The sequence below is a fragment of the Aythya ferina genome (assembly GCF_964211825.1).
Source record: "Aythya ferina genome assembly, chromosome: 5".
NCBI classification, from domain to species: Eukaryota; Metazoa; Chordata; class Aves; order Anseriformes; family Anatidae; genus Aythya; species Aythya ferina.
The window spans coordinates 37987221-38010650 of record NC_140301.1 but is presented as its reverse complement, the minus strand read 5'-3'; the positions used below and the strand labels follow the sequence as shown (position 1 = coordinate 38010650).

The following is a 23430-nucleotide window of genomic DNA, read 5'->3' as shown; positions in this document are numbered from 1 at the left end:
CCCCACCCCTCCCTGAATGCATGACCGTCAGTGTGCTGTGAGCAAAAGAAACATAAAAAATAAAAAATACCAACCTCGTCTTCATTAGTGCTTTTCTTTTACTAACAACCATAACTAACTGTAATCATTAAAATAAATACTAATTAATCATAAAATCAACTAATATGAGAAATCTTTTTCAAGGACAGTTCCATTTTCTGGCCTGAGTAGACTGCAAGCATCTCAATGGGTAGACTGCTGGCTCAGCCTGAAAGTGCTGATATACCAGAAAGGGAAGCAGATGCTGAAGCATTTCCATTGTGGGTGAAGCAGACCAGAAAATGGAGCTTGGTTGAACTAACAACAAAAGCAACAACAACAAAAAAACCTCTCAAAAACACAAAAACCAAATCTCAACAAAATCTTTAATAAAACCAACATAAAAATGTAAGGGAGGTGATTTGTTCTGTTCAGGATTGTAAGGTCATTGCTTGGATTTTTTTGTCCATTGTGTCCCTTGAATAGGTGACCATCTCTGTGGATGGCATCCTTACCACCACGGGCTATACACAGGAGGACTACACCATGCTGGGCTCAGATGACTTCTTCTACGTGGGAGGGAGCCCCAGTACTGCTGACTTACCTGGCTCTCCAGTAAGCAACAACTTCATGGGTTGCCTCAAAGAGGTAAGTATTTCAAATGAATTATTGTTTCTGTGCTTTTTCTTTCTCAAAATCATTACTTTTTCCCTCCTGTCATTGCACACTCAATGTCTTTTTGTCATGATAAATTTCACGGTGATACTGCAATGTCACTGTAAGGATAAACTTGTCATTCAGCTGGACGGAAGGCATCAGCTGCAAAAGTCATGAGCTTATGGTCAGAATCAAAATTCTGGTGCTTGAATTACAAGAACAATAAAAAATTACAGTAACAAAAAAAGATAAATGGCTTACAGCATGTTTGTGGTGGAAAATTATCATTAGCAGTATATTTGGGATCATTTTTAAGCTCCTGGATTTTACCTAGGAATGTAGTCAGTTGTGAGTTTTCCAGGAAGATACATAGGTAGAATAAACTGCAAAACTGAAAGATGAAGATAATATAAAATGTGTATGCAAATTAAGTGAAAAGAGTTGAAACATGAGAGCATAATGCAGATAGAGCAGTAACGTGGCCTGTGGACTTGAAGTGCACTGTGTTGGTAAGTCTCTGCAGCAGAGAGCTGCTGCATTGGTCATGAACAGTTAGCCGGCTTCCAAAGCCATGTTGTCTCATGCTGGCTGCCTGCCCTGTCACATAGCTAATCTACAACTTTGAGAAAATCCACACGTGGGTAACAGAGATTGGAGTGCCTGGCTGGCAGCAGGAACCAGAATAATAGACTAGTGTTCCTTGAAAATAGTAACAAGAAGAAAATAAATGATGAAGCCACAGCCGAATTCTGAAACTTGGTGCAGTTGTTTGGGGTTATGCTGTGTGCAGGTGCTGTGGCCTGACGTCAGCATTTGTCATCTTTCCTAATTCTCCTATCAGAATTTGTGATGATCGCTGTCATTAATGGTGATATCTGTCAACATCCCCAAAATGTACTATAGAAAGCTAACTGAAAAAAACAGCTTAAGTTTTCTGTCAGTCAGCTTCCTAGCTAGTTTGGAATAAGAGTTTGCTGCGAGAAACTCCCTATGTTGTGATTTTATAGTAATTCTGTTTTTCACAGGGTGTGGCAGGGTGGGTCTCATTTTACATGCAGCCAGGAGGGATGCCATAACATCTCTTGGTGCGAACATTTACTATCAGAGGGAAAGCTGAGCCAAGTTTTCATGCAGGAGTCACGGAAACAGCCGTGCTGAGCTAGATGTTGTTCCAGGGCTGTAACTGCCTGACAAGTTACCATCCTACAAATGCTTGACTTGTGGTGTCAGGGGTTGTACCTCACGTGCCAGTCTGCTGATGTGAGTGATGGCTGTCGGTCTGGAGCTGCTGTCCTACCTGACCTCTGCATTAGTGAAGGAGATGCACGTATGCTGGAAATGAGTGTGTGAGCATCTTACATAGGAAATGGAACTGCCCTGCTGAACACGAGCTGTCATACAGGCATCAAATCTTTCTGTTTTCATTCTTAGAGCCTTGGGCCTGATTTTCATAGGCACTGAGCATCCCAGATTGAAATCAAGAGGCGATACAGCTTCTTAGTGTCTCTTTAAATCAGGATCTTAATTTTATTTATGGATGCTATGAACATAACACTTAGCAGAGGCCATTTTATGTGTGCTTTAAGTCAAGCCAATGGAGCAGAGAAAGCAGTGACAAGAAAATCTTCAGCAGCTTTATTATTTATATAATCATTTGTATTCTATTAGCTTGCACAATGTGCTAAGAGCTGCTTACATAGCCGTCCCAGCCTTATAATACTTTGTGTGAAGAAAAACCAAGCAACCACTTAAGAATGGGAGGAAGAGGGAGAAAGCAGATAATCAGAATGTGCTTTGTAATCTTCACTTGACTAGGCAGTGACAGGAGATGTGTATGAGGAACTGTCTAGACTTACAGACAGGCTGTTGCTGGCTGGTTTTGAGCTACAGCCTGCTTAATAGCAACCTGTTCTTAGTAGTGGCCCATGGGTGCTTTCAGCTGCTGTGGAAATGTGTGCAAAATGGCTTCTGAGGACATCAAGTATATATAATTCACCAAACATAAATGTGCAGTGCAGGATTGTGATGAGGAGACGCTTGGAAATGGGATCAATGGAGAAATGTAATGAAAGCCACATTTGTAATTAATGCTGTGCATTGCCAGCCCATGGTTCTTACAGAGTCCTTAGGCCCCAGGATGAGTTAGCACTGGTACTACTGGTAGGATAGACCGTAACAACAAATATTTTTCCTGGGAAGGCAAAGAATTGATGCAGACTTCGGGGTGAAAATTTCTGTCCTCACCCTCTAACCTCTCGTTTCATCTAGGCTGTGTGAGCCACCCAGTACAGCAACCAAACTGCTCACAGGGGTGGCTAAGGGCTCCTCGAGTGGAGCATTGTCCTCCTACTTCATCCAGGCGCTGAATTGCGGTGGGGCAGAGTGCCTAATGACTCTCCCTGCCCCCTTGCAGCTGGGTAGGGCTTCTCCAGTCAGCTGAGGTTGGTGGGAGAAGCCTGGGCAGCTCTGTTAGGGTGGTTGCTTTGCGTGGTCAGAGTCGAATCCCTGGCTAGGAGGACCCTGGCCACTCAGAGGTTCCTCGGAGCTCCCTGGCTGCACTATCCAGATAAGCCCTGGTGAAGGTGACCGTGTTCTTCTCAAACTGTGTGAGCCAAAGTATCCTCCTTTCACCACAGAGTATATCTTGCAATATACCCAAATCATAAATCCATGTACTGAATTTGAAGTGTTTTTTTTTTTTTTTTTTAACATTTTAATACAAATTAATTATGCCCTATTGTATGGTATACTGCGTTTTACAGATCTCTGCAACTATCCTGGTAGTGTTGCAATGTACCTGGCACTGTAATGAGGGAGCAAGACTGGAAAAAATAGCTTTTTTTCATTAAAACTTAAAGGCAGAATATGCAAATAGTGCAGTACATAGACATCAAACATGGGCATTGCCTCGTATTTGCAAAATCTAAGGCTTTCTGGACCATCAGTCTTAAGATAAATCACTCCAGAGGAACTTTGGAGAGAATCTGATATTTTGTCAGTCATGGAGGAAACCAGGTATAGAGATGGGGTAGGAGCAGGTACAGGCGCATACCTGAGCCAAGTGGGCAGCAGCGTTTTTCTCAGTGGGTGTCGGGGAAGGAGTGATGGTGCTTTAAGAATCAATGAGTGGGTAAACTCCAATCACTGATTCTTAAATATTTGAGAACACCTGGATGGGCAGACCGAGGTAGAAAAGAAACACAGTGCCAACAGCTATGTTGTGCTTGTACTAGAGAGCCTCAGGGAGGAGGTTCTGGTAATCAGGGCTGGATATGAAGAGAGGCTGAGTGAGAAGTTTGACTGTGCAGGGAAAAAGGGAAAACTGGATTTCAGTCTCTGATCATTTGGGAAGGCAGAGAATCAGAATATTCCCAAGGCTCTATTAGGGAGCCAGCCATTCGGATTGATTTACTGGGAGCAGTGCTTAGTACAGATGGAAATGGTTTAGAAGAGCCTAAGGTGGTCCCTAAAGGATGGATGTGTGAGACAATTTATGAAATACTCACATTTTTCTATCAATGCTTTATTAAAATCTCAGTTCTAAAAAATGTTTATTGGTACTAACAGCTTGATGGAAGCAGTGAGGTTTGCATATGGGTGGAATATGGCAGAAATGATTGCAGGGGTCAGGCACCATCTGGCCGTGATGGGAGAAAGCTGTGAAAGCTCAGATCATTTCTGTCTGCAATTTGACTGCCAGGAGCCAGATTTTGAAATGGTTCATGAGTGTGCCTGGTTGCTGCATATACATCTCGGATGCTATCTACCAGCCAGGTCTTTTTTTTCAGTCCTATTTGCATGAGTAACGTTAATGATGGTACGATTTTTGTTTAGGGGACAGATTTTTCTGAGTGGAGTGTCACCCTGGGGAGGAGGTTGGAGGTGCACATAGAAAGAGGGCTGAAAAAATGGAGGCTGAGAGAAACAGCCTGAGTGTAAAGAGGGCAGACAGAGGACATTTTGGTTAGAAGAGCCCTTCCCGAAGAGGGAGACCAGGTAGCCCAAAAGCACCTGGGTGCCCAAGATCCCATTCCAGAGCAGCAGTTTAACAGAGCCCGGGGAATGCACAAAAGGAGGTGGTGAGTCAGCAGATACCAGCGTGAGGGATTTCACTGCTGTGCTGCGGAGGCAGTTACGATGTGGATGGCAATTGCCCACGTGTGTTGGTCTGGCATTGTTGCTCCAGCTGCTCTATTGTGCTGGGACCAGTCTGTTTCTTATCTGTATTTGGGACTCTAGTAATTAAAAAAAAAAAAAAAAAAAAAAAAAGCAGGGGGAGAGAGGCTAATGGAACTGTGTAGAGGCAGACAAAGCATAGCCAAAGGCTGAAAATGATTCATCTCCTCAGAATAAGTCTTGTACTTAATCTTCATCTCCTGTTACTATTCCTGGCCAGGGCATCCCGAACAGCCCTGATGATGATGGCCTTCATTCCTAAATATCCAGATCCAGTGGCCTGTGAAGTTTTTAGGTGCCCCTCACTCTTAATTTCCAGTCTCGTTACCCCTGCAGTGGTGGGTCGCTGTGCTGCTGGACCTCTAGGCTTTGCCTGTGGAGAATCAAGCATCGCGTCTCCCTGTGCACCCATCAAGCATCTGGTGCAACGAGACCTTCACCATGTTTTTGAGTACCCTTGTTGTAGAAATACAACAACACAGTGGCTTGGGAGATGCAACAGATGCTCAACATTTTGAGCAATTGCTGCTGTAATTTGCTAGTGGATTAAGAAAAAGCACATTGCTGGAAAGATTTAATTTAGAGGTGGGAATGGAAGCACTTGGAAGCAAGAAGCTGAGGGAGTCCTGAATAGCCTCAAACGGGAGGGTGGGGAGATAAACGTGTTTTCTCATCAAATAATATTTCTAAGCTTAATTCCAAGGGTGGTTTGCATTCAGTATTTGTTTATTAGCTCAGAGTCAGGAAGGCTATATTGTTGTTTATTTGGGCAATAGGGTATTTCCCAGGCTGCCTGATGGCTGCCAACATACATTCTATGCTTGGGCATGAATCCTGCAAGACTTTGGTGTGCAGTAAAGAATACCTTCTGCTTCTGGTATGAGTGTGTGCCGTGACATGAAGTCAAGGTGGGCAAGATGCTCCCTGAACTGGACATCTGGGAGCTGAAGCTCATTGTCCATCTATCCTTGTGTTTTTTGGTAGCACTGAAAAAGAAAGTGTTTGTGAAGGGTTGTTTTTAAATGCACATTTTTGTTATACCAGAGAAATGTGTGTTGCCCAGCCTGACCTGTGTGCTGCCTGAAGGAGTGGCACTGTGCCTGCCTTGTTTTGCTTGCCTGTATGCTTACATGCACGCAGCATCCTGTAACCATAAAAGATAGGATCATGATGGCCTCTTATTTTTCATTTATTTATTTTTTTTTTCAGGTATAACTACTAGAGTAAAATTTACCCCATACACAAGTGTAGGAAAAAATCGATAATACCACTCAAACCAGGCATAAATGTCTTCTGTGTTTCATGGTCCCCAAACTACATTTAACAGTGTGATGAATGTTAGCTTCTCTGGAGAAGGCATTTGATTCGGTTAATTTTGCTAGTGGCTTTTTTAGGGAATCATAGAGCAAGGATGAGAGAAAAGAGGAACATTTTTTCTGTAAAATGAAGGCAAGGCAGTCATTCCAACACAGAGCCTACATCCATACTGAGAGCCAGGGAGCAAAGAAGAGAGAGGATGCAGATTTCTAGGTAGTGTCTGTGGGAGATCAGAGGTCAGAGGTGAGTTTTTGTGATGCAGATAGAGTATGTAGAAAGCATTTAGCTTGATTTTGGGGTATATTTGCTTAGTGTCCAATGGACTATTTTTTTTCTAAACTGTGATCCTTGTGAATGGCAAAGATCTCACATAGAAAATCCAGTGGTATAGAGTTCGATGCACTCTGTCCATTTACATAGTAAATACTTGCACTGAAATTGTAATTGATGATGATTAACATTATTAGCTCATAGGGCCCATCTGTGCCCACAACTTGATGCACAGATGTGATACAACTTGGTCAACATCGTATATCTTGTCACTGGTGGAAAGCCATGGATAGAACAAGGACATCCTACCTGTAGTTCCATTTTTTTTTTTTTGTTGTTCCATTGCTCTTTACTTCCTCCTTGGCAGGAACAGAGTATATCTTCAGCACAGTGAACTGACAGTCACAACTGACTGATGTTTTTACTGGATACTGGATGTTCCTGGAATTACTGCAACCTTGTTCCTGTGGGGAATTTTCATCTTTACCAGTAACACTTACTGATTTCTTCTTGTTTAATCTTTGATGTCTTCGTGCATTCCTGTGGAAATGTGAAAGGAAGGAGTGTAAAAAAAAAAAAAAAAAAAAAAAAAAAACACACACAAAAAAAAAAAAAACAAGAAAATATTTAGAAGTTTGCAGAAGGCACATACAGGTTACTGTAAAAGTATATTACAGAATCACAGAATTGTCTAGGTTGGAAGAGACCTCAAGATCGTCGAGTCCAACCTCTGACCTAACACTAACAAGTCCTCCACTAAACCATATCACTAAGTTCAACATCTAAACATCTTTTAAAGACCTCCAGGGATGGTGACTCCACCACTTCCCTGGGCAGCCCATTCCAATGCCTCACAACCCTCTCAGTAAAGTTCTTCATAATGTCCAACCTACAACTCCCCTGGCGCAACTTTAGCCCATTCCCCCTCATCCTGTCACCAGGCATGTGGGAGAATAGACCAACCCCCTCCTCCCTACAGCCTCCTTTAATGTACTTATATCTTACCTAGCCAGCTGCACTGCTGCTGATGGGAATGAAATGTCCCTTCACTTTCTCTTAAGGGTTAGCTCAGGTGAGGAAATGGAGAAATCCAGAGCAGATTCTACTCCAAAGTGATCAGAGCAACAGGTGGTGAGGCTGGGGACTGTTGAAAAGAGATCAGTTCTGATCAGGATCAGTCCAAACAGTGGACTTCGCAGCTATTTTTTTGAACCTGAGCAAGGCCTAATGCTTTGTTCTGAAGGAAATGCATCACAAGCATAGCGCATATTAGGAGACTTCTTCTGTGTCTGACCAGAAATGGAAATGATCTCCTTGCAGTTACGGACCCAGTTAAAACTTCTGCTGGATTTGGGGAGACTCTTCATTCAAGTATGTGCTTTCCAGAGGTTAATATTTCACATTCTCATGACACGTTTTTAGTAAGGATTAATGGCCCAGCCCACAGGAACTAGTCTTGTCAGGTGTATGAGTGTGCTGCCAGTGCTGCAGATTTGCTTTAGCCGGGGAAGTATTCAAAGGTTCTTTTCTTTGCATAGCTTAGCTCTTGCCTGTGTTACAGAAGGAAGGCTTTTACCAGCATTATTGCCTTGCATCATGCATGACACAGGAGAGAACTTTTGTCAGCTTGGCTTATTTGCATATGCAGCAAGTGTTTTGCTGAAATAATGATATTGGATGAGGGTTTGTTGCAAAACGACAAGCTATCCTCATTTACTGTTCAATCTGTAAGGGGAGGACTCAGAAGATTGGCAGGGAGTCAAGGACATGGCTCTTTGTGTGATTTAGTGCCAGTTCATGAAGTGAACAGCCTACCCAGATGATGATCCTCAGGTCACAGTGGCCCTAGCTTCTAAGTATTGCAGCACTGTATTGTTCAACGTACGACCTTGTAGGTGTGAGATATATACATATATATAGATATAATCTGCTGGGAACAAGAAAACATGGGTAAGTTGAAGCAGGAATGTCCCTGAGCTCAGCCTTGACTGGACCATTATGTGTCCCTTGCAACCCTCCATGCAGTTACTGGGGCTCCCTGTGCTGGTGGCTCTCAAACCCCTAGTGAGGTCTTATGCTTCACCTGATACTATCAAACTGTGTGTTTATTTCTGACAACTTTTTTGCCTACACTTTCATCAGATCTTTCAGACCACATATGAAGTGGAAGAATAGTGTGCTCAAGACTTGCCCATATGTCCATGGAAAGTATTTACTCAGCCACAAGTGCGCTCTTGTTTGAGTGCTTCATATCATTTATACCAAGCAGCACCTCCGAGTGAAGAAATCAGGGGCAATGAAGGGAAGAGAAACAATTAAGTAAAGACAAGGCTGGTATTTATTTTGTTGTAAATGAGATGGGATACAGAAAATCTGACTCAGCAAGACCTACGGAGACAGTTCCTCCCCTAATGGCAGGCAGTTCAGAGCAGCAAAGATGGTGCTGGTACTAGAACAACAGTGTAAACAAAGAGAAGGTAGATGAAGGTTCAGTGATTGTCTCTGGACTGTTAAGCAGGACAGCAATTGAAATTGCCTCATGAAATTAGTCCTTAGTGAAGGAATTTGAGTACAAAAATGAAGTGACAGAATCGTTTTGTGCTTAGTAAGATGTGGGAGATGTAAAGAAAGGAGCTGAAGTTTTGACTGAATTTGGTGCAGGAGATAGAGGAGATATTTTATCACATGTACTGAAAAAAATCACTTGGCTCCTGAATTTTTTCTTTAATGAAATTCATAGCAGAGACTACAGAATCTAGTGACAGCGAGCCTAGAAATACAAGCTGTTTTGTTTTAGGATGGTTCTGTCCACATTAAACAAATACAGGTTTTATTAAAGGTCACATTTATTATAATGTCTTACTCTCTGGAACTCTTATCAGCAGGTAGACAGCAGCTTCCCGGCATTCTAGGTCGGTCCCAGTGCATACATTATGTTGGGGGATTAATTTAAAGAATATGTCAGCAGTTCAGTGGCATTGAGTTCCTGAAGTTACCTTACTTTTTGGCCACTAACTTCTTCTGTAAACGTTCTGATTAATGAAGTACATATGTAGATTGAACATACATTTTAAAGAAAGCATGGATAAGCCAACAGATGTTGGAACTTTCTGCGCAGAAGGCATAAGAGGCATCTTTTTACAGTTGTTTGAATGTCCTACCACAGAGCTCATAAGCTAATCTACGGAGCTAGAACACTGTGTGCTCTAACCAGGTCTAACTCTCTACATGTGGCTCTAGAGTTGGTGTCAGTGCTGGGCAGGGTACCCAGCCAGTTACAGGGTCCTGACTGAGCCATCCATACGTGATCCCCAGTCCTGGTGCTAGGGCCACCTGGGCTGGCTTTGCAGCAGGGCCATCAGGAGCAGGCTTTTCTTTCCTGCGTAACGAACTTAACTCCTGCTGAGCTTCTGTACCTGCAGGGGATGCGCCGTGTGCTGTTCTGCAGAAAATGAGTGTTTCCAGGTATAGAACTGTATCCGTATGGGCAAATTTAGAAAATGTAATGAGGATCAGAGCAATATAGCCTGTGCTTTGGGCACATAATAAAGGTAATTGGAAACCCAGAATGGAGATGTGAAAACAACAATCCTTATAAATCTATGTGGGCTAATCCATTTCTATTCAGGAGTTAGCCAACTAAGACAGGGTACAATTGTTTGATGGACAAACATGGCTGAGTCCAAAGTGGTCAGCAGAGCAGTGGTGATAGTCATGGAGGTTACCGTGGAAAAAGATTTCTGGCTGCCTTTTTCTTATGGAAATCAGCCAAATGTGGTCCCGTCCTTACTGATGGTGGTGCTTATCAGGTGTGATCTTAACTTCAGCTGTCCAAAGCCTGATTTCTCAGCACAGGATGAAAGTAAAATGAGCTGCTCCTGCCCTGCTTGGCTTGGTAGTTCATTGAGCTTAAAGGACTCTTGGCTCTGGTGAGACAAGTCAGAAAAAAGAGTAGGAGACACTCTTTTATTTGTCATCCTTTATGCTGCATTAAAGAAATTTCTAAGGATGAATCTTATACTGTCAGACAGGAATACAGACAGGGAGCTTGGAGAGGCAGGATCTACCATAAACTAGTATTTGTAAACCAAACTCAGCTGAAAATTTCAGTTGCAGAATTGTTTAATTAAATGTATATAACAGGCAGTGTCAGCCTAGGAGTGACTGTGATGTTCATCACCAAGGAAGGCGAAAAGTGAATGCACTTACTCTTTTGGCACTTAGGGTTTGAAAACTCAGCAGGCAGAGAGTTAATGACATGGAGCATACACAGCTCGGTACATCCTCTAGTGCTGTGATAAGGCCTCTGACTCTTGACAGAGCTGTAATAGTGATAGGAGAAACACTTTTCTGTATTTGAGTGGCTGCTCCAAGCTCAAGAGCTAAAAGGACTCTGCTCCTTTTCTAATTGTATCCCCACACACACTTCCTTTTCGTGGAACTTGTTATGTTGCTTTTGAAAATACCTGCTGCCTGCAGCAGCAGGACCAGGTACCACTGGGTTTAAGGCTAAAAATTGTAACTTAACCCCATGTCAGTATGCTTTTGGAACTCTTAGCCAGTCCTCAGCCTTCTTGGTAATTATTTTTAGTTCTGTTGGAGTCTTCATTTTATTGCAATCTTCAAATACAGAGGTGGCCAGCAGTGAATATTATGGTCTAGCTGCGCTTTCAGGTAGGTTGTGATCATTCAATTGTGGTATGCAAGAGCTGGGTTTTGATTTTTAGAGCTTTAATTAGTGTGTGGGCTTTTTTGGCTATACTAGTTTATTTCTCAATTGACAAGTGTTATGTTTTTGGGAACAGCAGCCGCTAAACAAATCTTGCCTGATGCTGAAGGCTGTGCTATTGCTTTGAAGTCTGTGTACGTGTGTGTGTGTATTGCGTGCAGTAGGGAAAAACTGAGCTGCTGCTGCCCACCTTGAAAAGCCAATCTGCTGCAGCTGCCAGTAAGGCAGGCAAGCAAGGCTGCTGAGGTTTGCATGCTGAGTGGGTGAGCTGGGCTCCTCCCAGGTCCACCACTCCCTTTGTAGCAGGGAGCCAGCTAGCTGTCAAGTGTGAGTAGGACAGGAGGATGTAGGCAGCAGTAATTGGGCAGCATTTGTTACATGAACTGCATGGGAAAGGCAGCGAGCTCTTTCTGATACAACCAGATTTTGTATTGTCTCTGATTTTCTTTCTGTTCTAATTCTTTGTCACTGCTGCTGTCTGGCTCTGCTCTACTATTGATGTTGTCTGTTTCACTGAATGTCTGTAGTTTGGCATTGTTCTTCCTTCCTCCTTCGAGCTGTACCAGCAGAATTGATTTAGCTCAGAATGAACACTGGATGTATCCAGGTCCCTAAGCAAATCAGTGAGCATAATGCAGATCTATGGAAAGATGCAATTTAAGCTCTGAATTGCTTGCCACAAGTTTTTGTACTCTTTGAGCCATAAGTTCCGTAAGTGGAGGTGCTAGAAATGGTAAGTTCAGCGCTCAGAGATAAGTTAAGGTCAGCTCCCCTGCCCCTGCTCCTTGTAGCTAGCAAGATATAGATGTACCACAAAAAGAGGAATGCGTTCGTTTTATTAGGTCTTAGGAGGATGTCAGTAGGATTGCTGTATAGCATACCATGGCTACTGGTGACTTCACATCAGCATGAGAGAGAAAACTCATGCTTCTGATTCATAAGCACAGATCTTAGCAGTTGAGTACTTAGCACTGGAAGGAGAGCAATAATTATCTGTGAGCTGCACGGGGTTGATGACACACAACTGAACAATAACTGCATCCAGGAAAGCAGTGGTGCATGGTGTGCTAGTCACACAGCTCCTCTGGCCAGGCTGGAGGTAACTGAGAGGTTGTGTCCAGGTTTACCACCCTGGTAAAGAGAGGTAGCTGTGATGATACCAGCAGAGGTGGTTTCTTACTGTAGCAGTGTTAGCAAGGAGAAGGAAGACAGAGGTTTGGGAAAGGTGGCAGAGATGAAAAATGCTGTTTAGAAATGGCGTAATCATTCCCGTTAAATCTGTGCCTTTCTGGTTATTAGCCATTTTAAGTGGAATGGGTTTTGCATCTAGAACAAGTCTCTGAACAGATGATTAATGGTTTTATCTGTAATAACTTTACATTTTATAGAACCCTGCTAGGAGTCTGCATCTGGTGAGCCAAGCTATTTAAAGCTGTGTTAATTCTGTTAATTGCTCTACGTTTATTTGGATTGCTGGCACCTGCGGGCTTTAGGATGATGTTGGGGGGGGGGGGGGGGGGAATATTCTCTCCCTCTTTCTAGCTGAGGAAAATGGAGAGGACCATTTCCTCGGCTAAGAACAGCAGCCTTGGCAGAACATCCTGGCTGGATTGGTTGTCCTTGAGATTTCCCTGTTTTTCTACAGCTGAATGCAGTGAGATGCCAGCCAGAGGCAAGATGTTCCCTTGATTGGGGCAGGAGGTAGGCAGACAATCTGCTTTTCATGCACTTGCCATCATCAGGCGGTAGCAGCAACAGGGAATGAAGCCAGTGATTTTAGAAGGCTGATCAGGTCCGCCCCATTCTGATCTGCTTCTCAGCTGCCTGCCAGTATTCGTTTTCATTTTGTTTTTGGTTGTGAAGTGCTCCAGTGGATTTCAAGCCCTGAACAGATGTGAAGATAAGTGCGCTGCTGATTTCTGAACTTGTGTCAGAGAGAAGATGCAGGAGTGGAATTCAGAATGCTTGGGGTGACTAAAATATCGCTGTGAAATGCTACAAGGGCAGGGCACAAGTTTTCATGCTTATGAGCAGGATTGGGCAAACCACTGGAACAATCCTGACCAGGCTCTGAAAGGAAAACCTTTTCCCCAAATTGGGCTGCCCTACTTCCAGGAAGATTCTTACATAGAGGATGAGGGCAGCAAAACAGGGGAACAATGGGTTTCTCTCGTGTTGTTACCTACTGCCTTAGAAGTGTCACAAGTCCTGAGAAATTTGATACTGGGACACTTCTAGACATCGGGATGTGCTTGTAGCCTCCAAAGGAAGGACAGTCATATCACCCATCTCTGAAGGTGTAAAGAACTGTGAAGAAAATCACCTGTAGCACAGGCGAAAGCTTTTGCAGAGTTAGTTGAGACACGATCTTTGTGACTTGTTGCTCCTAAAGGACAAGAGTGCTGTGTCTTTCCAGCTTTCTTAGGTAGAAGCTGTATGCAGTTAATTTATTCTGTCCAGGTAATGGTAAAACAACTGGAATATTGAAATTGGTTGTAAAGCGAAGCTTGAAAAGTTGTTCTCCTACTGCAGAATGGGTTCTTCCTCTGCTGCTTTGTACAGCTAACCAGGCAAGCTGTCAGTTTAGCACTTTCCTCTGTTTTCTCAGTTTGTATTCCTGGGCTGATTTATTCTGAAGTTGCCTTCTTCTGAGTGGACAAGAACACTAAATGCCTTCTTTCTCTTCTAGTCAAGCTTGGTGCACCTGCTTCTCTTGCCTTGCCTGAGCATGCTTCCTATTCTTCCTTACCAGGTGATCAGGGATAACGTAGAAATGTAGCACTGTTTCCCTAAGTATGTATTTCTAGTATGTTCTCTTAATTATCATATGCTTAGCTCTTCTGGCTTCAGGCTAGTTTCCCTGTTTACCACCTCTGTGACACATTTTGTTAGAACTTCACAAATCATATATCACAAGAAAAATTAATTATGCATGTAAGTTATTAGGTTAATAACTTTAATCTCAACTGTGAGCTTCACATAAAGTCTATACGTTGCACGTTAATAATTCAGATGACAGCTTTGACATTGAATGTATTTTCTAAATCACTTCTCTCCCTTCTTAGGAATTTTGGGTCTGTGGAAACTGCAGCTGGTTTCTATGCTTTCTTTTTCAAATGCAGTTCCAGTTCTGTTTCCCCATTCCTTCCAGATGTTGGATTTGCCAGTGCACCTGCAGAGGAGGGCGAATAAGTGTTGGTGTTCCCTTTGCCTCAGAGTCATCTTTTTGGTCATGGTTTTGCAACTAGAGCTTATGGAAAGACTTGGTTTGTATGAGGACACCTTTTGGTAAGAAGTGCAGCATATTATCTTTGGTAACATTGCCAAGAATTTAGGACTAGTTGCAGCTTTGTATTTTAACTGAGGCAATCAGGGAATTCTTTGGATTTACTGAAGCCATCAGTAAGTGTGTGGACTGGAGAGTTTGGGAAGATGTACCCTACAAGTTAGAGATGGATGTACCCTTTGGACACTGGATAGTTCCCCCATGGTAGTAGTCATGGCATCAAGGCTGCCAGAGTTGAAGAAGTGTTTGGAAAACCCTCTTACACCTATGGTATATTTTTTAGGTAGTCCTGTGTGGAGTCAGAAGTTGGACTTAACGGTCCTTGTGAATCTCTTCAAACTTGGAATATTCTGTTCTACCTTTCAAAAGTGTTTTGGTGAGCTGTTTTTGCCAAAAGGGTCTTCAATAAGTTTAAAAAAAAAAAAAAAAAAAAAAAAAGCAGTGGGCAAAACAAAGAAGGTCCTTGCACAGAGGAAGATTGTTTGGAGGGTAAGAAACAGAATGTAGGGCTGAACAGTTCTCCCATGGAAAGGTCTCACTGGGGAGAACTCTGGGATCCATGCTGAAGTCTGAAGGTTCGTTAGTGGAAGAATAAATAGGAATGTGGGTGGAGAAAGCACAGATTTTGCTAAGAGTATGATGGTATTTGGGTGAGGATTGTCTGTAGAACTGCAGAGATTGGCATAGCTACGCTGGATAACTGGACAAATGTGGTAGGTGAAATTAAATATATGTAAACACAAAATGAGGTGGATAGTATAAGGGAGAGAAAGTAATCACAACTTTCCATATGTGATGTTGGACTTTGGGCTGATTCTGATGTTTTAGTTAAAAAAAAAAATAAATAATATATATATATATATTTGCTCAGTGGTTAATATTGGTCAAAAAGCATTGTGAAGTATTAGGAAGGGAATAGAGAACAACATCATAGAAAATATAATTGTAGTTAAATAAAACCTTTCTGCTGGACACTGTCATTTTGTGCTTCTAATCTCAAAAATACACTGTAAAACTGAAGAGAAGGGCAACAAGGATCACCAAAGGTCAGGAGAGACTTCTGTACACGGAATGACTGAACAGACTGTGTACAGCTCTTCACAACAGACTGCACTGAGAAAGGGTAGGCTAGCGGGACAGAAAGTCATGCATGGCATGGGAGAGGAATCAAAGGGAACAGTTCAATGTCTTTTCAAATCAAACAGAGGCATCAAATGAAAAGGGCAGGGTGAGCTTCAGAACAAACAAAACCAAACAGGATATGCAATGAAGTCACGTGAATCCTTGCTGTGGGGTGTTATCATGGGGGGAAAAAAAGGAGGGGAGGGGGGAATCCTGGATATTTTGTAAAATATGAATATACTGCCTCCTGCATATAAACCTCTTAGGCTCAAATTGATGGAGTATGTGAAACAGTTTTAGGGGAGTATCACTACACACCTCTTCTGTTGGATTTGCCTGAGTGATTGAGGAGGCAATTTTCAGATATAGGGTGCTGGTTGTATTCAATATGGAGGTTGTTTATGTGTAAATACTTGCTGGTGCAGCTACGCCACTTCTCCATTTCTAAGATCCCTGTAGTATTTTCAAGCAGGTACTGCATTTGCTTTGCCTTGCACTAACTGCAGCATACTCACCCATCAGAGGCCATGATACACCACAGCAGTGTTCCTTGTACAGGCTTGCACACAGCTGAGGAAGGCACCTGAATGCAGGGTTATCAGAGAAGCAGAGAGAGAATTTGGTATAAGGACATACAGGGTTGGGGAAATGAAACAGTCTTCATTTGAGGAAGTTGATTTAACTGAGATGAGCAATTGAGAAGGGCTAGATTGAGTTACAGCGAAGAAATGGAAGGTAAGGTTGTTCAGGCTCCTCTGGCCATTAGGAATTGCTAAGATCCCCAAAGCAATTGATCCCAAATGAGGGTATGAACAAGTGGAGATATAAAACTGCCTCTGAGCTGTGTTGCAAATGTGGCTGCCCTTCTGTACCAAGCGATCTTTCCCTGTATGGGATGAGGAATTGTGTAAAGGCTTGGAGGGAGACCCACTTACAGTAAGGAAAGGTCTCCAAATCAGCATGGGCTGTGGTCGCAGCAGACAGCTGGCTCCCAGGTTTTAACTTGGGCTTGGGAATCTCTCCAGCCAGCACGAATTTTGTGATTATGTGTATTGCTTTCCCTGTGGCTCTAACTGTGGAAGTAACTGCTAAGAAGGTTTATTACTGCCCAACTGGGCCATTTTTCTGAGTGCTGAATCTACGTGGGGTTGTCCTTTAAGGGAAACTTAAAAACCAAGGAGCGTTTTTTACTGCCTCAAAGAGGTGGACTGGTGCTGTGTAAAAAAGGGAGGAAAAGAGACTACCCTACTGGGACAAACTCCAGAGAATCATAGATATTAGAAATAGTAAACACCTACTAGGTCACCTTGTCCATCTTCTCCTGCCAGGAGACCCATTGTTCCCTCTGCTGTATTAACTCAAAAATGTTTCTACAAAGAGCTACTCTCTGTGGCACTGTGCTTGTCTTTTTCTATGCACCATTTGGGGCTGCTAAAGATGTTTTAAGGACAAGTAAGGCTTGTCCTCACACCTGGGTTTCTGTGCATTTTGGGTAGTAGAGACTTAATAATTAAAAAACAATAATAAAAAAAGGAAAAGCACAGATCGTTTCTTTGGAAAAAGATATATTGCTGCTATTTAGTTAATTAACTACTGAATTCCTCAACTGAGAGATCATGAGATAAACTGAAAAATTGTCCAACAGACAAGTGGCAGGATCAGGAATAGAAACCAGGAGCTGTAACTCCGGGTCTGTTTCTCAGCAGTAAACAAATACCTACTACGCTAAGTAAATCTGCAGTTATCTGTCCTGTTGTTGCTCAAGTGATCTGTGGCATGTAAGGGTTTCAGAAAGTCAGAGGCTTTGAAAGAACCACTGTGCTCAGCTAGCTCAACCTTCAGTTAATATATAATTTTCCCCACCTTACCTTACGCAGAGTGTTACTGTTTGTAAGCAAGAAATATCAAGTCTTAATTTTTGCTGCTTCTCCTGCATTAAATCTAATAGTTTGGGGCTTTTTTCTGAGAGTTGTGTTTAACTGGCCTCGATGCGAAGGCATTAAAAGACAGAATCTGTTGCTTTCTTACATAAGTTGCTGTGAAGTCGAATTGCCCCCTACTTTTAAAAGACTCTGGGCTTTATATGCACTTGGAATTTCTGACAAAATGTTGCTCCCAAATGTTGGTTCCTGTGATGAAGTTTTCTTTTGGAACAAAAATGTTTCAGAAATTGTGTTTGTTTTTTTTCCCTTACTCGCAATGGTTAAGTCACTTCTTTAGATAAACTTTGAAAAGTTTATCTCTTGAAAAACAAAACAAAAAAGCCTTTTGAAGAACCGAACAGGTGGATTTACTTGTCTCTTACTTCAGGGAGTTTATTCTAGTTCTCAAATCAAGTAGAAGCCACTTGATCTATCCTTTGCAATTTTTTAGAGTCCTTTTTTTAAGAAAATGTAGATGTTAGGGTTATACCTCGTGTTCTAGTGCTTATCTTAGCAATGTCACATGAAGAAGTAACATCCCATTCCTTCTATTGCTTATTCTTGTCCTACATCCTGAGACTGAGTGGAGCCCTTTGGTAATAGTGCTTAGTGGAAGCTCACACTTTCTCCTCTGATATTTCCTCAATTGTTTTCAAAGTCGTTGCTTTGCAGAGTGCAGCTCCCTCATAGCTTCTTTCCTGCTTCTGTACTCAGGGCTGGTATAATAAGCTCCTATGCTTTCTTATTCAGCTGTTTTAAAATTTGTTTGGATAGGAAGGGCCAGGATTGCCCTGCTGTATGGATGAGTCTATGACTGCTCTGTGTTTTCATGTATTTAGCACTCTGTCGGACTTGGTCTTCCCTTCAAGTATTAGCTTCAGCTTCTTATATTGCTTTTTATATTTATGTCTAAGTAATTGATAAAATGTTGAATATTAGTGCTCCAAATATAGATCTGTATGGTGCATGAGAAATACCTCTTTTCAGTAATGATGCCCTCCTGACAACTACTTTTCAAGACTGTCAGTGGAAGACGATCTTATCTACTATCATGTCCTGGTTAGCTCTTGTATAGTGTTAATTTAAGCAGGACTGTCTTGTGATATTCCATCAAATGTCTTTAAAAACGTTTCATCTATGACATTGCCATTGTCATTTAAATGATAGCAGGTTTATTTGACAGAAACTCGTTTTACACAGAGGAAGGTCTAATGACACTATTGTATTCTTATCCTTTAATATTTTTATTAAGCGCATTGGATTGAAGCTTTTGTTTTACTTCCTTCAGGGTTGATGTAGGCTAAACCCGTCTACAGTTATACATCTTGCTCTGTTTGGCTTTTTAAAACATGAACACAACATAACATTCCTTTGTTCATCTATTAGCTTTCTGTTATTCCAAGATTAAAAATAAACCTTAGTGGATCAGAAATCTCCTCATTCAGCTCTTTTAAGACTTCTTTGGAGCAAGTGACCCAGGTCTGTGAAATTAGGAAGAAAGCATGTTTATTCCTGGTAGCTGATCAACATCCTCTTTTGTTCTTGTAGATTGCAAAATACTTTGTCATCCTCTTGTGATGCAAGCACTTAGATTCTTCATGTATTTATATCTGTCAGAGCAAAAACGTTGAATACTTCATAAATTTTATAGCTGAACCTTTAAAATAAATCATTGTGTTGATGGGATTTTGATGGACTTCTGTATCAAGATATAACCTTTTTTGATTTTAAGCTATTCATGCGTCCTGTCATGATTTAAAGAATTCACTGGTTAATTAGCTCACTGTGAAACATTCCACTTTACTTCCAGACTGAATAGTTGTAATTTGACTAGCCACTGTATATGATTACGCTTCATTATGCTTTTGTCTCCTAAATTAAAGGTGACGTCTTCTGTCAGAAATCTTCTCCCCATGCAGATTCCTGGAGCGTGTTTGGACCAACTTGGAACCTGCCTTTTGGTGAAATAGTTGGAATTCATTAGTGTACCTAATGTAATATAAGATTCAAAGACTTGAAACCACTGTAGCAATTCTCTTTGCTCTTTGAAACTTTTTAACATCTCTTTAAAAGCTTGGACAAGGTAACTGACCACAGTATTATTAAATGGTTGCACTAATACTATATACAGTCAGTATCTTTTCTCTGTGATTTCTTGATATTTTTATACTTAAACACAGAGGAATCACATTAGCCTTCTTAGCAACTGCTTTACAAAGGCATTTCATGTTCGATTGGTTATGCAGCAAGACACATGTGCTCTTTTCATAGTCACTATTTACAAGGCTTAGATACGGTTTTCTTTGTGCGAGAGCTACTTACAGTCTTTGATCCTAAATCTGTAATTGAGTGTTGGGCTGTACTGAAATGAGAACGTGTCTGGGTCTGTATGATTACGTATACGTCAAAGTGATGAGCAAACTGCATTTTAGGTATCTTCTTGTGCTTTAGGCATCTTCTTGTGCTTTTGCAGGCTACCTTAGGTGTCAAGACTGTCTTCCAGCATCTGGAAGTCACTCAGTTGGCTAGCCATGCTAGGATTGAAGCTTGGGGCTACAGCCCTTTCCCCAGTGTGCTGCTTTGGTCTCGCTCTTTCTGGCCTTGGGAAAGCTTGATGAAAAAAACTTCATCCATTCAGTCAAAAGCAAGGGTTAGATCTAAATATTCCTGTGTGCATATTTGCTCTTGCTGTCCTTATTTCTTTTTCTTGCAAGGTGTCCATGGGGATGAACCTACATGGGGATGAACCTACAGTCCCAAGCTTTTGAGAAGTGGCGCAGCTTGGCCATCATGCCTCTCTGTATCTAAAGAAATACCTTCAAATGCTGCTTGCTACCTCCTCTTTTCACTGACAACTCCAGTGCTTTTGATGTGTAATGATAGTAAAAATAATAAAAATTGTGTAATAGCAGTGCTATAGAAATAATGCTACAACCATTGTATGTTCACACCAGGGAAATGAAGCTTGTTTTTAGAAGGCAGTGAATATACATCTTCTCTCTTAGATGAATATGTATGCCAAATTCACCAGGCGCAATTAACAGGAGCAGCTTTATTTCTTTTCTTGCTTCAAGCTAATTTAAGTGTTTAACCTTTGGGATATACTTCTGCACAAGCAAGGAGAAATGTTGCAAGAAGCTGATGATCCAAATCCTTCCGTTCGTTCAGAAGGCTAGGTAATCTCATCTAGGCTCTGTTTTCCCATGAAAACTCGGTGGATCTTTCAGGCCTCCAACCTGGGCTATTCTAGGATTCTTTTGCCCTGCTTTTAAGATATATGTTAGCATAAGTGGGACATAACTTGTTGGTATCACAGTGTAGAAATAGCAGGTGAGAACTTTTGGCCTTTCTGTGGCTTTGCAGGGACCAACAGGATTTTGGACAGATCTCTGTAATCCACCTTTGCTTTTGGAAGTGCTTGGGAAATAGCTCCCACTGTTAGTAATAGCTATCAGTTTGCCCACATGCAGAAGAACGGGTTTGCAGAGAAAGGAGTTATGCTTGCAGATGCTAGGACAGTGTGAGATATGTGTATTTTCAAGGGTAAAGGGGTTATATTATAAAAAACATGCAGACCCTATTGACAGAGTGACTGGGGAGTTAGGGAAATAATTTCTCTGTTTTAATTATTGTTTACATTGTTCCAAATAAAAAATAGAGAAGCATGGGGTAGCTGAAAAATGCAGCTCTTGAAAGTACAGTGCTCTAGGGAAAGGAAGAAGAGGAAAAGAGGGTAGTGCAATATAGAAAACAGCTGCACTTTCAGCATGCGCTGGTCATCTTCTCTAATCTACTCCTTTTGAGTGCCTTACATATGAAGGACATAAGCCAGGCAGAACAATTCCTGCCTGGGAACAGCAAAACTGTGATGCCGGGCCCCATTGTGGGCTCAACATCCATTCTCTAGCAATGTGCTTTTCAGCACCTGCTTCTTTATTCTGGGCACTGTATTTTGTTTTGCTTGTTTGTCTGCTTTATAATAGAACTATCAGAGCTGGTGTTGGGTTATTTGGGCTTGGGAAAGGACTCCAGGCAAGAACATGGCCTCCACAGGATAGTTCATGTTAGAAATGCTCTGCTTCGAAGGTCCTGCTGCCTCTTTGCTTCCTCCCTCATCTGTTTTCCTTTCAGCTTTGACTATGGAAAACAGGAAAAGAAATTTTCCTGTTTTCCTGTTTTTCCTGGAAAACAGGAAAAGAAATGTGTGAAGGAGCATGCTTCGCTCCAGCTAAGTCCCTTTTGTCACACTGTCCGATACCAAGCACAGCAAAGTTAGTTTCATCTTCTGAACTGAAATCTTGCTTGTAAATGTGCTGCTGAGGGAGGAAGGGGGGTAGCTATATGGGAAGGCTGAATTTGCAGTCACAAGGATTCTGTTGTAATCTCACCTCAGCCAGTCTATTCTCTAGAAAGTGGTAACTCCATCCTTCTTGGAGAGAGATTAATAAAAAAGGTGTTCTGCTTTCTGAACCACTTTTAGGATAAAAGGATGGCTGTTACTGTTTCCAAATGCGTATGAACCCCAAAATATGCCCTCAATTGGGTACAAACGAAGAAATGCACTGTTCAGATCTGTAAGTGAATACATACACCTTCTTGTCATCAGGTAACAAAACAGAGCCCACTTCCTACCTCATCCTCCCAAGAAGTTATCCCCAGAGAGGGAAGTTCACCGTGGTTCGAGGCTGCTTGCTGCTGCTGCAGTAGTGTCTCAGTGCCCAGTGAGTGTATGGAAAGGTTGTTGGGGCTTGAATGTCAGAACTGGGTGGGCAGTCCAGTTGACCAGAAATTAGGGAAAAAATTTAAATGGAGAATTCTGGCCAAACAAATGAGTAAGGCAGCTTGTGTTTCCTGCCTCTTAGTGTTAGAACAATGTAAGCGCTACAGATCTGCTTAAGAAATTATGCACCAGGATAGTAGTGAGCAAAACAGAAAATATAAGATAACATTGTACATCAGGCTTAGATCAAATAAGCTTTTTTAGATGTGAGAGCAGTCTGCCTTAGATGTAAAAACAAGCTCCATGCAGAGGAGATGGCAACCTTGTGCCTGGACACGTTTAAAATGGCATTGTAGGAAAAGTAAACACACTGAGGGAAAAGTTTATTCTCACTTCATATTTATATTGTGGGATTTCTAATGTAAAGCTTTTTTACCATGGAGAGATCCATCATTTCCAGCTCTGTGTGGGGAGATGCATCTTTTTATTTTTTTTCTTTTAAGAAAGGAAAAAAAACCAAAACGTACTGTTGGGGCTCCAGAGGCCAAAACGTATTGAGAGCTCTCTGCATTTTGCAGCATCAGGCCCAGTGTGCTGGGTGTCTGGAACCAGCTCATCAGCTGCCTTTTTGTCTGCAGCTCTGTGCTGACTCCAGTCCTGACCCCTCTCCTCACCAAAGAGCTCTCTCAGCTCCTGATTTTAGCGCCCCACCTGCTTTGAGCAGGAAGCATAATTCAGTGCTGAACGCGGTGCTTAGGCCCTAATCTGTCTCCCATTTCAGTGCTTCTGCTGGAACAGGTCACCCTTCTTTGCTTCTGTTTTTTTCTCCTTTGTGTGCTTTCCCTACTGCTCCCTCATTGCACCAGCAGCATGCTGGCAGAGCTGACTGCTTTTCCTTCCTGTGTTGTCCCCTGGCAGCAGCTGGACTCGTGCTCCATACATACATGTACATCTTCCAGGTGAAAGCAAGTCAGGAAGGTGAAGTTTCACTGACAGCCCAAGCATGCTCTGCAGGGCCGCTGGGCTCTTCACTTGCACTGTTTTAGTGCTGTTCCATGAGAAGCAAATATTTATCTCATTCCCTCATTGTTTTCACACAACTTAAGTCCAGTGCAGATGAAAGTTCAGGGAGCCTTACCTATAGAGGGTTTTAACTTTGTTCCATGCCCTGGAATTTTTGCAGAAGTGATCTTGAAGTGCCAGTGCTGGTAGG

The 23430-nt window shown here is 42.1% G+C and overlaps 1 protein-coding gene across 20 annotated transcripts in view; it reads left to right on the top strand.

Annotated features, from left to right (window-relative positions):
• Positions 1–23430, top strand: part of NRXN3 (neurexin 3) — a 979419-nt gene that overhangs the window by 256175 nt on the left and 699814 nt on the right. For all 20 annotated transcript variants that reach the window (XR_014693677.1, XR_014693678.1, XR_014693679.1 and 17 more), the window contains exon 6: positions 505–666. Coding sequence is in view for 17 of the 20 variants with exons in the window: in XM_084521425.1 (XP_084377551.1) it covers positions 505–666 (162 nt within the window). In the remaining 3 variants the exon portion in view is untranslated. The remainder of the gene's footprint in view (positions 1–504; positions 667–23430) is intronic.